Here is a 14,218-nt window from a genome sequence, read left to right as displayed (position 1 = left end):
ATGAAACATGAATGTGAAATAACTTCCAAATGCCAGGTCAGAGCTGCATCAGACTTTCTATGTCTCATTATAGACCAGACCTCATCACAGTTAGGTGGTCGATTGATGACATCACCTTAGCCACGCCCACTTCCGACAGGAAGTCACCTGTTTTTTCTACTGTATGTCTGACTTTTACTCTCTAAGTCATATGGGTTTCATGCTTTGCAGACTGACATAAAATGACATGAAGATGAACTCTGTAAATGCCTACTGACCCGTGGAGGCGTGGCCAGATGGCAGTCCCTCGCCATATGCAAACGATCATCTCTTATTCACACACGCATCATCCCATTTGCTCCAGACTTTTTATGAGTGACACTTGTGAACCTCTAAGGAGCCCAATAGAGTTTAATTGCAATTTGACTCCACTGCGCACCCAGGTTAATCAAACACCTGTGTCTCCTTGCGATATCAGCTGATCTACACCAGATTTTTGTGCATTGTCTGGGAGCAATGTCGAACATGACAGGTGACTATCTTCAGGGCGGGTTTGGCAGCTCCTTGAGAGCAAGGCGGTGGCTGGGGGTAGGCGGTGGCTGGGGTGACATGGTGCTGAGGGGAGGCAGTGGCTGGGGGGAGGTGGTGCTGAGGGGAGGCGGTGGCTGGGGGGAGGTGGTGCTGGAACATACGCGGTGGCTATAGGCTTGAGCGGCGCTTGGCTGCGAGGGCCGCTTGAGGCTCCGCGGAGCTTTAATTTTTATTTCCTGCTTCTCATAGTGTTAGTGAGCTGTGGTTGTCTCACTTCATTTGGAAGCTATTATGGTCGCCTTTTATCCTTTGAGTAGACCTACATGCTCTATGTAGCTTTATTATTTACTGGCTTTGCGTATTGGATCGCCAACAACTACTGTCTTGCATTTAGTTTGACTCTGTTTTGGTTGTTTCACTGCTTCTGGTGGCAGCATTAAAATTAGCATTGAAGTTTTAATCAAATACTTGTACATCTAGAAAAAATGTAATATTTAATATTTCTTGCCAGTCATGTCAGTAAGTACAACTGAGACCGAATAAAGGCTATGGTTGTGCCAGAAGGCATTAAAACCTGTTGACCAAACTGTTAAAATATCAATACATTCTTAAAATTAAATATTATTGAAATATTTCCAGACCCGCCAGGATTTCGTGGTACTTTTTGTGATTTTTGCAATAAGTGTTTGTGGTAGTAATTTGGAAATATTCCCTCTTATTTATGACGATAAATGCAACTTTTTATTACTTGCAAGTAAAAACGTTTTTGACAATTTTTGAGAAAAATCTGCAGTAAGCTTCCAATTATTAGTGCAATAAAGTGTGGGGATTTGTTGATTCCTCATGAATCTCAACAATAATTCTCAAGAAACTGGAGCGACTGATTTAATTTGGCAGTAAACGATAATAAAAAGCTCTTTTGGGCCGGATTTGGCCCAGGGGCCTTGAGTTTGACACACGTCAGGTGTTTCTTTGCTTCAGCTCAGGTGATTTCATTTAACAGGTTTTTGCTGAGCTGCAGTCAGATGAATCAGGCGCATTTAAGCAGGAAAACATCTAAAACATGCAGGACGATGTTCCTAGAGGACCAGGTTTGGGAAACACTGCCCTACATGACGACTTTCACTTTTTTAAAATGACTGGCAAGAAATCAATTATTGCACGTTTACACAATACTTTTTGAAATGTACTAGTATGTGGTTTGTCAGTAAAACGTTTGCAACTCTGACACTGTTGCTTTGTTTGTTGCTTTGTTCTGAGTTAAACTGGAAGCTCTTTATGTGGCGTTGTGGTTAGAGCTCTCTAGTTCTGGTTTGATGCAGCAGAGTGAGAAGCTCATCTGCTACCTGTAAGAAACACTGGTGGTTTTGTTTGAAGTTTTAGGGGAAGGCAATTATTCCAGCTGTTATTCCAGCAACATGTTGTCGTTCCCCTTTGGTGTGGTGAAGAGTGGAGCAGTCGGAAGGGCAGCCTTCTGCTCTGTACTCTGAAAGAAACTGCCTGTTCAGAAACCAACCAGTCAGAACCAGGAGGAAGGCATAAGCATGATGGCGCTAAGACCCTCCTCCTGGTTCTGATTGGTTGTTTCTAGTTAGTACTCATGAAGAGGAGGAGCAGCTCTCTTACTGCTGCTTTAAAGAAGGCCTAGGAAGATATTTTAAATACTGTTCATAATCTCTTTGCAAATTAGAAATCATAAGATCTAAGCATAACAAGAAACCAATTGTCAACCGGCCACAAAATTCTGATCAATGCATCTCTGTTTGTGATTCATATCCGTTTTCTTTTCATTTAGTTCTTTGTTTTAATAGAGGAACAGATCATCTGCTGGCTCTTCTTGGCAGCACAACCCGCCTCTACCAGTTTCTCTTCCCAGATATTGCTAGCAAGGTTAGGTAGATACAGAACATGTGGGTAATGACAACTCATGCTGGTATATCATGTAACTTGTATTTGCACAAAATGCAATGTGACCTAAGAATCTATTTCAAATATGTACTTGGTATCACAAGCACAAACGTTGATGCAGGATCAGATGTGAGAATATTCTTAGTCATGCTTGACTGAGTGTTTTTTTTTATTATTATTATTTGGTTATCACATTTTTCTTTAAAAATATAACCTGAAATTAATTTTGCAAGTTTAAAAACTTTGAAAGATACAATATTTTACCCATACTTTAATTGTATGTTTAGATTTGCTTAAGGATTAAGAGACTTGAGAACAAAGATCAACATCCAATTTTAAAATGGCTTTAAGTCAAGACTTTCATTTTTAGAAGATTGTTTGACAAAAGTTGGGATTTTAAAGATAATGGTTGAATTTGATCAAGCTAAGACGTTAAATCTCATCTCCACACCTCTTCAGTTCACATCAGGGCTGCAATCAGTCCATGCAAATGACAGGCAGAGGCAGGACTGATGATTAAAATATTAAGATTTTGAATTAAGACATGCAAAACAAGCATGAGGTTGGTCTCGCGTTGCCTAAACCGGTTAGCATTATCTGGGTTAATAAGTATTTGTTTTTGGCAACACCCAAAGTTGTCTCATGCATGGAGCTGCCTACGCCCATTATGGCTTCTCTTAGCAAATCTTGCAGTGAAATAAGCAGATAAGCCTCAAGTTGGCCATATTTGTTTGCCTCCATGTTGGCTGCTTCCAAGGCAACGGCAAACACGGTTGGCTTTTGTTGAAATAACAAAACTGCAGACGGTGGAGCTGAACAGTCCACACTGAAAAGATAAAAATGACCCAAAAGAAACTCTGGAGAGTTTGTTTGTACAGCAGTATTTTTGGACATCGCAGGGATTCCTCCTCGTAGCTCAGCTCTCCTCAAAGGTATTTGAGGAGAGGATACTTTAGTAAGTCCTCACATGTATAATTATGCATTGGCTAAATTTAATCTGTCCTTTCCTAAGTAATTTTTATTTTGTGTCTATTCTGTCTGTTTTTTCAAGCCCCGTAAGATGAATGGTGCCACTGGTTTCACTACATCCGACAGTCAAAACCAGTTATTCCAGTATCTGATGAGTCTTTGTAAAATGAACATCTTTATTATAACCTTTCCGATTGTTGGGTGTGTTGCATAGAATTTATTGTACTGGTGAAACTGTCTGTCAGCATGTCACTCAATTTAGTCGTTGGTCTGACGGGAAGGTACCGTATTTTCCGCACTATAAGGCGCACCGGATTATAAGGCGCACCTTCAATGAATGGCCTATTTTAGGACTTTTTTCATACATTAGGCGCACCGCATTATAAGGCGCATAGAATAGACGCTTCATACTCTATTATTACACATCCACATTAATAAAGAAATGGTCCCCGAGTACTTTATATAGTAGGCTGGCCCAGTCGTTGTTTCACTCATGGTGTTGGTGTTGCGATATTATGCCCAACTGCTTTCTGGGTAACACAGACCAACCGACACGCTGCCGCTACAGTCTCTGTCTCTCTTCCCCTGCCCCTCCCCCCCTTTAAATGTATTATCAAACTTTATTAACAAACCAGTGTTCTGACAACTATCCCAGCATGCACCGCGCACTACTTCTTCTACGGGGGAAAAAGAAGTTGGCGGCTGCTTACCGTAGTGGACCAACTACGTAAGCAGCCTACTGCATGTCTGTGTAAACATGACGTCTTTCATTTCGATCCGAGTTAATTAGCGTAGCATTTCTGCCGGATTTTCACAACATATCAGCCACGACAATGGACAGGGGAACCAACAAGTTCATGTCATCTTTTTTGGACGACATCAAGGTGTTTGAGCCACTGGATGCCTCCAACATTGTGCGCGTCACAGCTAAAAGCTACCGATAGATGAGGAAAACAGCAGATCCTCACACCCTCAGCATAAATATAGCTGTGGACAAGATCACTGATGCCTATTGTTCTTGCAAGGCTGGGTAAGTCGGCATTCATGGTTTTGAATGTACATTAGCATATGTTTACTACTGTAGCTTGTGTTTGTGAGACGGTCACGCACGTGGTAGCTGCACTGTGACCTAAAATGGGCATTAGCCAATGAAACGCGGCCCCTGTGGTAAGGTCCGTTGCTGGACCTGTTGTGGCTCAATATTGGTCCATATATAAGGCGCACCGGATTATAAGGCGCACTGTCGGCTTTTGAGGAAATTGAAGGTTTTTAGGTGCGTCTTATAGTGCGGAAAATACGGTAAATGTTTTCGCACCATATTTTGTGAAATTAAAGACGGAATGTTTGATTTGCTGGAGGTGCTTAAAATACCAGTAGACCATAATAAACAATTTTTTTTCTTTTTAAAATGGTCCGTTTTAATAGAGGCATGTCCTTATTCCCTTTTACAAAACTCTTGAAGCTGAGATTAAGGCTTTGTTTAGCCACTTTCATGTGTTCTGTGAAAGGCCCAACGTGACCGAGGGGTTGAGGTGAGCCTGACGGTTACCTTCTCTGTTAGCGACGTAGTTGTAAACCCGCATCGTCTGACTTGTGTAGGCACAAGCCAGCTTTGAGGCTTGAGTGAGTGATGTAGATGATGTGTGGTTTATGCAACCAGTGAGGTCCAGAATTGCAAGACTTGAATCATTTCTGATGAGAAGATCAAACATAAAAATAAAATTTGAAGGGCTTGTTCTGCCATTACACTGAACGCATCCACCGTTATTGTTTTAAAAGAACAGGATGGGAAGACTTCAGACCGATTTTTATCTTCAGTACTGATGTCGAAGGTGGACATTGCGTTATCTGTGATTTGTGAATGGCCAGAGGCGGCTTGGAATCGGCTCACCTTTCCAGGTTTATGATGGGTTTTGTAAGAGTGTAAGCCTCATTGTTATGATTTTCTTTGTAATGTCATTAGAGGCTTAAATGTCTAAGCAGGATCTGAACCGACTAAAGCCACAGAACCTGCAAACCACACTTATTGAATTATTCAGGAACTCCCCTGAATGCTAATGTGTTCTAGGGTCGAATTTGAGGCTACCTGACACCTACGTTTCAATTACCCCCAAAAATAAACACTTCAGGTTGAATTGGGAAGATGATCTGTTAGACTTTTTTTTTGTTGTTTTGTAGCCACATTTTTTTTTTTTCTAGCAGATTTGTTTTCAAATTTGACTCTTTCTATTCCTTAATATCTTGCAGGCTTTCTCTAGATTTGAAGCTTCCCATTACCCTCTGTTGTTTGTTCATTTGTAATGTGGCATAGAATTTAAATTAAAAGATTGACATTTTTCAGTATTGTCTCACTGAGTCGAGGCTGCAGATTGTAATGATGTTGGTTAAAAAAATGGGCTTTCAATAGATGACACTATTTAATTGTTTTATCCAATTTATTACAAAAAAATGCACAAGCTTACAGAGAATACATAGCATAAATTATCTAAAGAGCAGGATTATACCAAAATTTCTAAATACAGATGCTAACAAAAATAGTGCACTGTTTTCAGTAACACAGTATTTCTTTTTGTCAATTTCATTTAGCAAAACAATACCCACGATTCTTTTGTGTTAATATCCTTTATGCATACATATATCTTTAAATCAGTTCTGCAATTCTTCTTTTTTTTATTACTGCTTGTCTTTAGCCACTATGTGATTTCATTTGCCTGTCAATTTGCTTTTGATGCAAATAAAATTTTACTACTAAGGAACAAATAAAGAATAATTCTATGCTAAAATAAATTGTATTTTAAAACAAACATGGATGTGGCAAATAAAAACAATATTTTTTATAGTGCAAACAAGGATTTGGTTAATTCAAACAGAAACCCTGTGCAGTTCCCGTCTTTCTGGTAATGTTTTTCTTCATGATCAATTATAGCAGAGTATCTTGCACTGGTTTGTTTCATTACTTAACTATTTAGTAGTTCACTGGCCCGTAAACTATTAGGCCAGACTGTTCTGTGATGTGGAGCTTCGCAACTGGGAAGTGCGTCCTGATTAGAGCACCGTCATCGGACTGTTAGTGTTTGTGAAGATGATTTTCAAGCAGATAGATTTAGCTTATGTCATCCAGAAGGTTTATGACTTCACTGCTGCAAATACAAGAGCTTTACTGGCCTTTTTAAGTTGCTTTGACATCGGTGATTTGTTAGCATTAGCAAAGCTAGCATTTCCTTTCTGCCCCAACGGGAAAGTAGCTCTGAACCACACTTTTTGTTTACCCTGTTGGATAGAGAGTGGTGCTCATGCTGCTTGTTTTCTGTCTGTATGTTGGAGTTTAAAACTTCCAGCAGCTGCAGGGAGGTGCAGAGTGGATGTTGCTGAATGAAAACTCAGAAATGTGAGCAACTGTTCATGGGTCAGTTTAGTTTGATTTTGGCACAAATCAAAATCTTTAAGTCTTTAAGTCATGATTTATATTGATAATGATTATTTCGACACCCTTTCTAAAGAGTCCACAATCCTTTTGAAATCCAACATCATTGTTTTTTTGTTTTTTTTAAGACTTTATTGTTAAGGTATGCCTTGTTAAATATAGCTACCAATCCCACCAATCAGTTGTTTTATTTAGAGTTGCATGCATGCATTTGTCTGGAAGATGAAAACTTGAGTTTCATAGGGAGCTTATAAAAGCAAGACAGGCAGGTGTTTCATTCTTCTCTGTTTGTCACGTCACTGTGTTGGTTGAGCAAACCGAGGTCGACACACCCAGAGTTTCGGCAGATCCATAGCAGTCAGGTCTGTTGAGGACTGCACAGTCCCTTTCTTGTCAGTGCCTGCCTGGTTCATTACTGACACACATGACCTCGTTAAGAGCATGAGTTATTAAAGAAGAATCCGCAGGCGAAGACCTGAGATTTTGGGTGTACATCGTGACATTAGTGGTTTAATGAGCAATGGATACTGGCTCCAACACAGATGAGTTGCCTGTGATGGTAAATATGGAGAGTCACGTGAGCACAAAAGTTTATTTAACACTTGAGATCCGTACTTAAGATATGGATCCAAGCAATAATTTTGAAACTTGAGATCTGAAATCCAATCCTTGATATCAAGTATAAGTGCCTGTGTTAATAATTTAATGGTTTACCAACTGTATAGAGTTAGAGGCCATTGAGACAGTTTTTATCTTGAATTTGCGTTTTTCCTCCCCTACACCACATTGTTTACTACTATGATTCATTCTTTTACAATCCTTTGCCTACAAGTTTAGAAAATTAAAAATCCATGTGAAAATTAAGTTATTTTTAGTACTTAAAAAAAAAAAAAAGCCCCTACGCAATTTTACTTGTGTTTGTACTTATTTTGTTTGCTCTTTTTAGCAACAGGAACTTTTCGGTATAACCAGTCAATGTGATCACATATGGATACACATTAGCTCATCACAATACCTTTTACCTGAAGTCATTCTGAAACTTTTATACAACTTCAGGATGTTGACGATTTGACATGTGCAGCCATCATGTGTATCTGTCGTCATGCAGTCTTGCAGCAGAGCGGCTATTAATGTGCATGCTTAGCAGACTGCAAACTGACTGTTGGAGCTACTAAATTATGAAAACTTTGAGGGTCAGAAAACAAGTTGTGGCCTTGCATGAGTAGTCATCTGTGTTGAACAGCAGCTGGGACTTAAACCACATGCTGTAATAATACACATGCTTACAGTTTGGTTCAGTATGTTAAAATAAGCCCTAAAAATGTTCTTTTAGCACTGAGTGGGAGGAAACTAGAGTGGAAATGCAAGAGGAAAAAAGGACAAAACAGGTGAATATAGAATAGTTGCCAAAAATGTTCATGTTATGAAAAGTAAGATTCTATTGAAACGAATAAGTAGTTTGATCTCACATTATCTCATAGATGCTTTAATAGACCGCCCACAATAGACACCTAAAACTATTCTTTCAGGTGTCCCAAAAGAATAGTCATACAAATAAGTGATTTTAAAGAGCTCTATTTGTGTTTTTAGACTGACTGCTGTATCATGCGGTGATGATTTTATCAGTGCCTAAGAAAGGAGTAATAAATGGTTGTTTCTGCCACGTTTAGCATTATTACAACAGTACCACAACAAAATTTTGAAACACATTGAATGCAAAACACATGTGCCTTTTTTGCAGACAACAATATTTTATATGTTGTCTGCAATTTTTTTCACCACTGCTCTATTGTACAGACGAATGCCAAAACCATTTTTACTCCATTTGCTCAGAAAACTTTTTTTTTTTCTTTACCAACAGCTTTATATACTTTTACACTTGAAAATATTTCTACCGGTGTTCAATTTATCCTTTCTCAACATGGAGGAACATTTCTGACTGTCTTGCTACATGCAGATTTGTTTTGGGTTTGTCCTGTGGCGGTGTTCACTTGAAGCGGGCCAAGACTTATGTTTTCAGAGGAACGGTGTTCACTCTAAAGATCGACTGCACATTGACACGTCCCCAAACAAACTGCGCTGTCCGAGGAAACCTGCTTGACATTCACTCAATAGGGCTGGTGTGAATGCACCTTAGCATTTCTAGCAGTTTTTTTCCAATGACCTTTCCATATTTCATATTATGTATAGCTACTGTTGAGCGGGGCTCCTGCACAGCAGAAATTGTAGGCTGCTACATGACCCTTTATAGCTTCTCATCAAGGCTCCTTTGTGGCGAATAAAGTTTAAATTCCTAGAATAATCTTGGGGGAAAGTTCCCACAAATGGACACTCAGCAATAATTAAGTTTTTCTACATCGAGTCGGGCCTCCAGCTGTGCCATCTGACCCAACTCTGGGCTGTTTAATTATTGCAGTAATTAAAACTCTTTGGACATCACTTCCTGTTTGATGTGCTTGGATAGGCTTCTCAGGAATCATTTACTCAAAGTGCTGTTTGCTTCCTCTTTTTCACCCTTTGTGCCTCCTTTTTGTCCCTCTTGTCTATTTTGCAATTTTTTGATGTGTTGATGCTGAACTTTGGGAGTTTATTTTGCTGAAAAATAATGCTGCTCAGATTTTTGCTTTAAAGATGAGTTATTATGAATAAGCTGCAGGTCGTAGTAGTTTTTCTACTCATGTGAAAATAAAAAGATTGTGTTGTTTTAAGTCAAAATTATCCCATTTGCTGACAAGACCCTCATAATCTTTTACTTTTGCTTTGACTCAACTTAGTTGTTTTTTTGTTTTTTGTTTAATCTTGCTTCTGTTTGATCCAAGTTGATCAGTTCTTAGTAAATGTAACTGGCTAATATGCAACTGTTTTGTCTGGAGGATATTTTTTTTAATCTTGGCAACAACAATTTTTTGTGAAGATTTATCAACCTATTAAAACAAAGGCTGCCATACCATAGTCACGCTGGGGTGATTTTACTGTTTTGTGGATTAGTACTGAAGTTAAAGCTATTTGCATACATGAAATGGGCATCTCAGCATGATGGATGGATATTTTTCTGTTGTTCCTCCTAAGCATATCTTGTCAATTTATGGGTGTGACCATTTTATCAGTCTAGATCCGGCTGGTGATTAACAACTAGCTGATTTTTGTCTCACAGACAACAAATAAGTCAAAGGGAAAAACATGGGACAAATGACCACAAATGATTTTCTTTAATTCAAGTAAATGCTGGTGGGAACTCGCCAAGCAGTTGCTGTCTGTAAGGTGCAACTCAAAGTTGCCGTGGTTTTGCACTTGCAAACAAAATTCCTGAAAAGTAAACTTTGAATCATAATAAAACCACTCTAATAAAGCATCACATTTTTTGATTTTAACAAATTTGGTGGCATGTTTATTTGTGAGAGTGAGGTGCATTCGGATTATGGAAAAAGCAATGGAGCTACATAGTCAAAAAAAAAGATGAGGCTCGCATATATACTCTGACACATGACACGGCTGTTTTGAAATTTTTTCACTCTGGGTTTTTAAAAAATTCTAGTTTGTGGTTTCCCAAAACACCAGATCCATGTGGATGTGCATTGGTTAAACGGCAAAAAACTTACTCTGTGTGGGTGGGGGCTAGGTTTTCCCAACGGTCATACATTTCTTTTGATTGACTGAAGCACTGGTCGAGGATGTTTTTTTGTTTTAAAAAAAATGAAAAAAGTCAAAGCTGAGCTCTCTGGATACAAGCTGAGGCCGATCAGCTGGTGTTTTCTGCCACATTTTTAGAAGTACAGTGATGGAGTTGCTATGGGAACTAGCATTACCCCTCAGGAGTCGCTCCAATGAGTTTATAGTTGCTTGTCCATTACAAAAGCTTCTGCTTGCTATTTCAGGCTGGCAGCAGTTATGTTGAATTAAACTGATCATACATGCAAAATTCAAATCCACTGGAAGGTAAACACTCTTTAGTTTGTCTATGCAGAGAGTAAAATGCTAAATGGTAGAGAAATGCTCAAGGTAAATTAGCAGACTGCATACGTATGGGGATGTTTAGTTTGCTATTAAAGTGACAGTGTTCAATTAATTTCTGAATCTTAGTCAAAAAAGGGCCTTTTTCTCACTCTGTAAGCTACACTTTTTGCTCTTGAGCTCTAGTGAATTTAGAATTTAATCTGGGATAATGCATATTTCCCATTGCCCTGTGTTTTCTTGTCTAATATTGAGCAAGGACAATATAGATGGTGTTTTCCTGACTCGTGCGTCCTTAAAAACCAGTGGCAATTCCCTCTTCTATTTCTTCGATTGAACTCTTTAATAAAATGGGAAGTGGGATATCTAATAGTGTCTTGGCCCAGTTGACCCAGCGTTAACAACTTCAATCTGGAAGGGAAAGTCCAATGTTGTCTGACCTGCTTTTCTCAGTTATAGACCCTGTCTGGTTAGGACCGTCGCAGGGCACACAGCACTCCCTCACTGTACACTCCTGTCTTCATGTCCTTGGGAGACATTTTAACCTTTTCGTCTTAGGAAGCCTAGTGCAGCACAGCACACATTCTGTTATCTTATCAGTCACTGCTGTTTTTCTGCAGAAAACTTGCTCCAACTTGCAAATTGTTATGAAAAGATGGACTCAATACAATTCACACAAATACTGACTTTCTAAATAGGAAACTGATAGAAAACTTGACTGCACTCTTACTAAAACCTTTTTTAATGACCAGCTAATATCTTAGCTGCAGCAAATAATTCTTCTTTGATGAAACAGACCCTGTTTGCGGGTGGGCATTTATTGTCTTTATTCTTTGTGTTGTGTATATGAGGATGCACAACAACACAGGGACTGATATACCACTTATTTGCAAGGGCTGTGTAATTTGATCTATTTCACAATATTTATTAATATTCTTCAGAAAGTATCGCTTTTTCATCCGTGAGCATCAATGCATTAAATCCTACTTTGAGTTTCATGTCAAATCCACATGAATTAAGGAGGCCTGTTGCAATAAATCAATTAATCACATGATAAATTAAAACGAATCCAAAAATTTCCATGTGCATGATTTGTTTTCTGTTTTCCCTTTCTACCAAAAATTGGATTAAAAGGATCTTCAGTCTGGTGCTTTGGTCTCAACTAGCTCTGCTTTTTTTTTTTTTTTTAAGGACAATTATGTGAACAGAAAAATAATTTATTTAGTCATTTCTGCTGCTTATTTTGGACACTTAAAATATTTTCCAGCTCCAGTGTTAAATGTATATTACTAGAAAGTAAAGTTTGATCTTTGAGCAATTTTTTTTTTACATGACATGCTCTTTTTTTATATTAAATGAAGTGGGTAAGTCCCTGTTTTTCTTTTTTTTCTTCTTTTTTTTTTTGATCACCAGAAAGATTCACTGCAGTTTTGATCAATGCCCGGCACACACTAGTGTAGCTTTCTTCAGTCTTGCCCATCGTCAGCACTGAGGTGTGGGTGGACAGACTAGACCAGTTTGTTGCAAACACACCTATTTATAATCAGAGTTTGATGTCTTTTATACATTTCAAACAAAGGACTTGTCAATGAGTTGTATTTTAAGTACCTATTAAATGGGTGGAGTGAGGCCTGTCGCGATAAACGATAAATCAATTAATCGGATGATAATTAAACCTTTCAACCTCATTTTAATTATCGGCTTTATCGTCTCTTCCGGCCTTTTTTCTTTCTGTTGATGACACTGAATGAAAAAAGGCTCAGCTCCGGTGCTCTCTACTGACCCTCCCTTCCTATTTCCTTAGTCTAATGTCCAGCGCACATTACACAAGTTGTCGGCCCATTTTCAAACCCTGAGCGACCACACATTAGCCGACAGAAATCTACGGTATAACGGTTCGATCGGGTTTGTCGTGCCGTGTGGTGTCCAGCCACATGGGCACAAAATAATGGCTACAAGTCCAGTTAATTAATTTTAAAATCAGGCATTAATCAGTGCTTTACTAGAATCTACCTGTCACATGCATCACAGTCCTGACTGAATGAAACTAATTATAACCTATTTATGTTACGTTAACGAAGAACAGCTGAAAACCTATAGGGTTTATCAACTGCGGTAGCCATTTGGCTCCAACTCCTCCCCTTGTCATTTCTATAGTCTTTGCACATGATGTTGAATAAATATTAATGTTTCCACATATCGCTGTTTCAGCTGTTTGGGATTCCCCTCTGTAATTTCCCCTCAGAAAGCAGGAGGAGAATCCATGCTTTCTGATTGGCTACCTGTCACATTCAGCATTGACGCTTCCAATCGGGGAAAACCCCTGATTTAGATCAGAGCGGCTACCACAATCTACCGTAACCCACCACACACTGTAGGATGATCGGTCAGATCAGCCAACGATCTAAGATTGTCATAAGGGGAACATAGGGGCAAAAAATGGTGTAGTGTGAACTACTGCATTAGGAGTCGGATGTGCCTTTTTTTCTCTGTTTAAATCTAGAGATTACTGAAGGGCAATACAGACTTCATAATCTGCACTCTTTCGGTTGAATGCAGTATTTATTTCCACTTTGGCTTTATGTTGTTTAGTTTTTATTCAAGTATGTTTTTTGTTAATGGAGACTGAGAATCTGTTTTATTTTTATTTTTGGTTGTTTTGTTTATTTAGTTTCAGTTCCAGTGTTGCGTGTTATTTTGAAAATAAATATCAGGAAATCGCATGTATTAGTCATTTCCATTAAATCAGTGTCAAAAGGTCTTGAAACAATATTATCGTTTATCGCAATAATTTCTTTAGACAATTAATCATCCAGCAAAATTTGTTATCGTGACAGGCCTAGGTGGAGTAATTATAAATGCTGTTTTTAATTTGCATCTTTTAATGGATTTCACTCTACGCACCAATTCCTCCGTCTCACGTTTGCAGAAGAACTAGAACCACATTCTTTTTAATCATTCCCAGTCGTAGCCCGGCACTTTTAGCCGCTATTACCTTATTTTAGTTCATGGTCACCAAAAATATGTGAAGTCAAATTTGTGGTGTTTTCCACTAGTTGATTGGTGATTTTGTGTATCGTCTTGTCTTTTAGGGACAGGTGAAAGTGGGAAGAGCACTTTCATCAAACAGATGAGGATAATCCACGGGACAGGCTACTCAGATGAAGACAAAAAGAGCTATACCAAACTGGTCTATCAGAACATCTTCACCTCCATGCAGGCCATGATCCGTGCCACCGAGACCCTCAAGATCCCCTTGGAGAATGAAGAGAACAAGGTCAGCTGTACAAATGGGATGCGTGTCAATTTTTTTTTTTTGGAACCACAATCAGTAGATTTGTGCAAAACTGCACAGATGTGACTTGTGATCCCTGGTTGACTATCATAATTAGACTTTTTGTGTAAATCTGCTTCATTCAGTTTTCCAAATTAATTCCCTTTAAAGACAGTTTCATA

The 14,218-nt window shown here is 38.7% G+C and overlaps 1 protein-coding gene across 5 annotated transcripts in view; it reads left to right on the top strand.

Annotated features, from left to right (window-relative positions):
* LOC106903351 (guanine nucleotide-binding protein G(q) subunit alpha-like) overlaps positions 1-14,218 on the top strand; it is a 50,221-nt gene that overhangs the window by 25,593 nt on the left and 10,410 nt on the right. For all 5 annotated transcript variants that reach the window (XM_088004966.1, XM_088004965.1, XM_088004963.1 and 2 more), the window contains one exon: positions 13,855-14,039. In XM_088004966.1, coding sequence (XP_087861092.1) covers positions 13,855-14,039 — 185 coding nt within the window. The remainder of the gene's footprint in view (positions 1-13,854; positions 14,040-14,218) is intronic.

The sequence above is a fragment of the Poecilia mexicana genome, unplaced genomic scaffold (genome assembly GCF_051168715.1).
Source record: "Poecilia mexicana isolate PSO_F unplaced genomic scaffold, ASM5116871v1 scaffold_4, whole genome shotgun sequence".
In the NCBI taxonomy this organism is placed as follows: domain Eukaryota; kingdom Metazoa; phylum Chordata; class Actinopteri; order Cyprinodontiformes; family Poeciliidae; genus Poecilia; species Poecilia mexicana.
The sequence above is the reverse complement of the archived record's forward strand: the minus strand, read 5'-3'. Positions and strand labels throughout refer to the sequence as shown.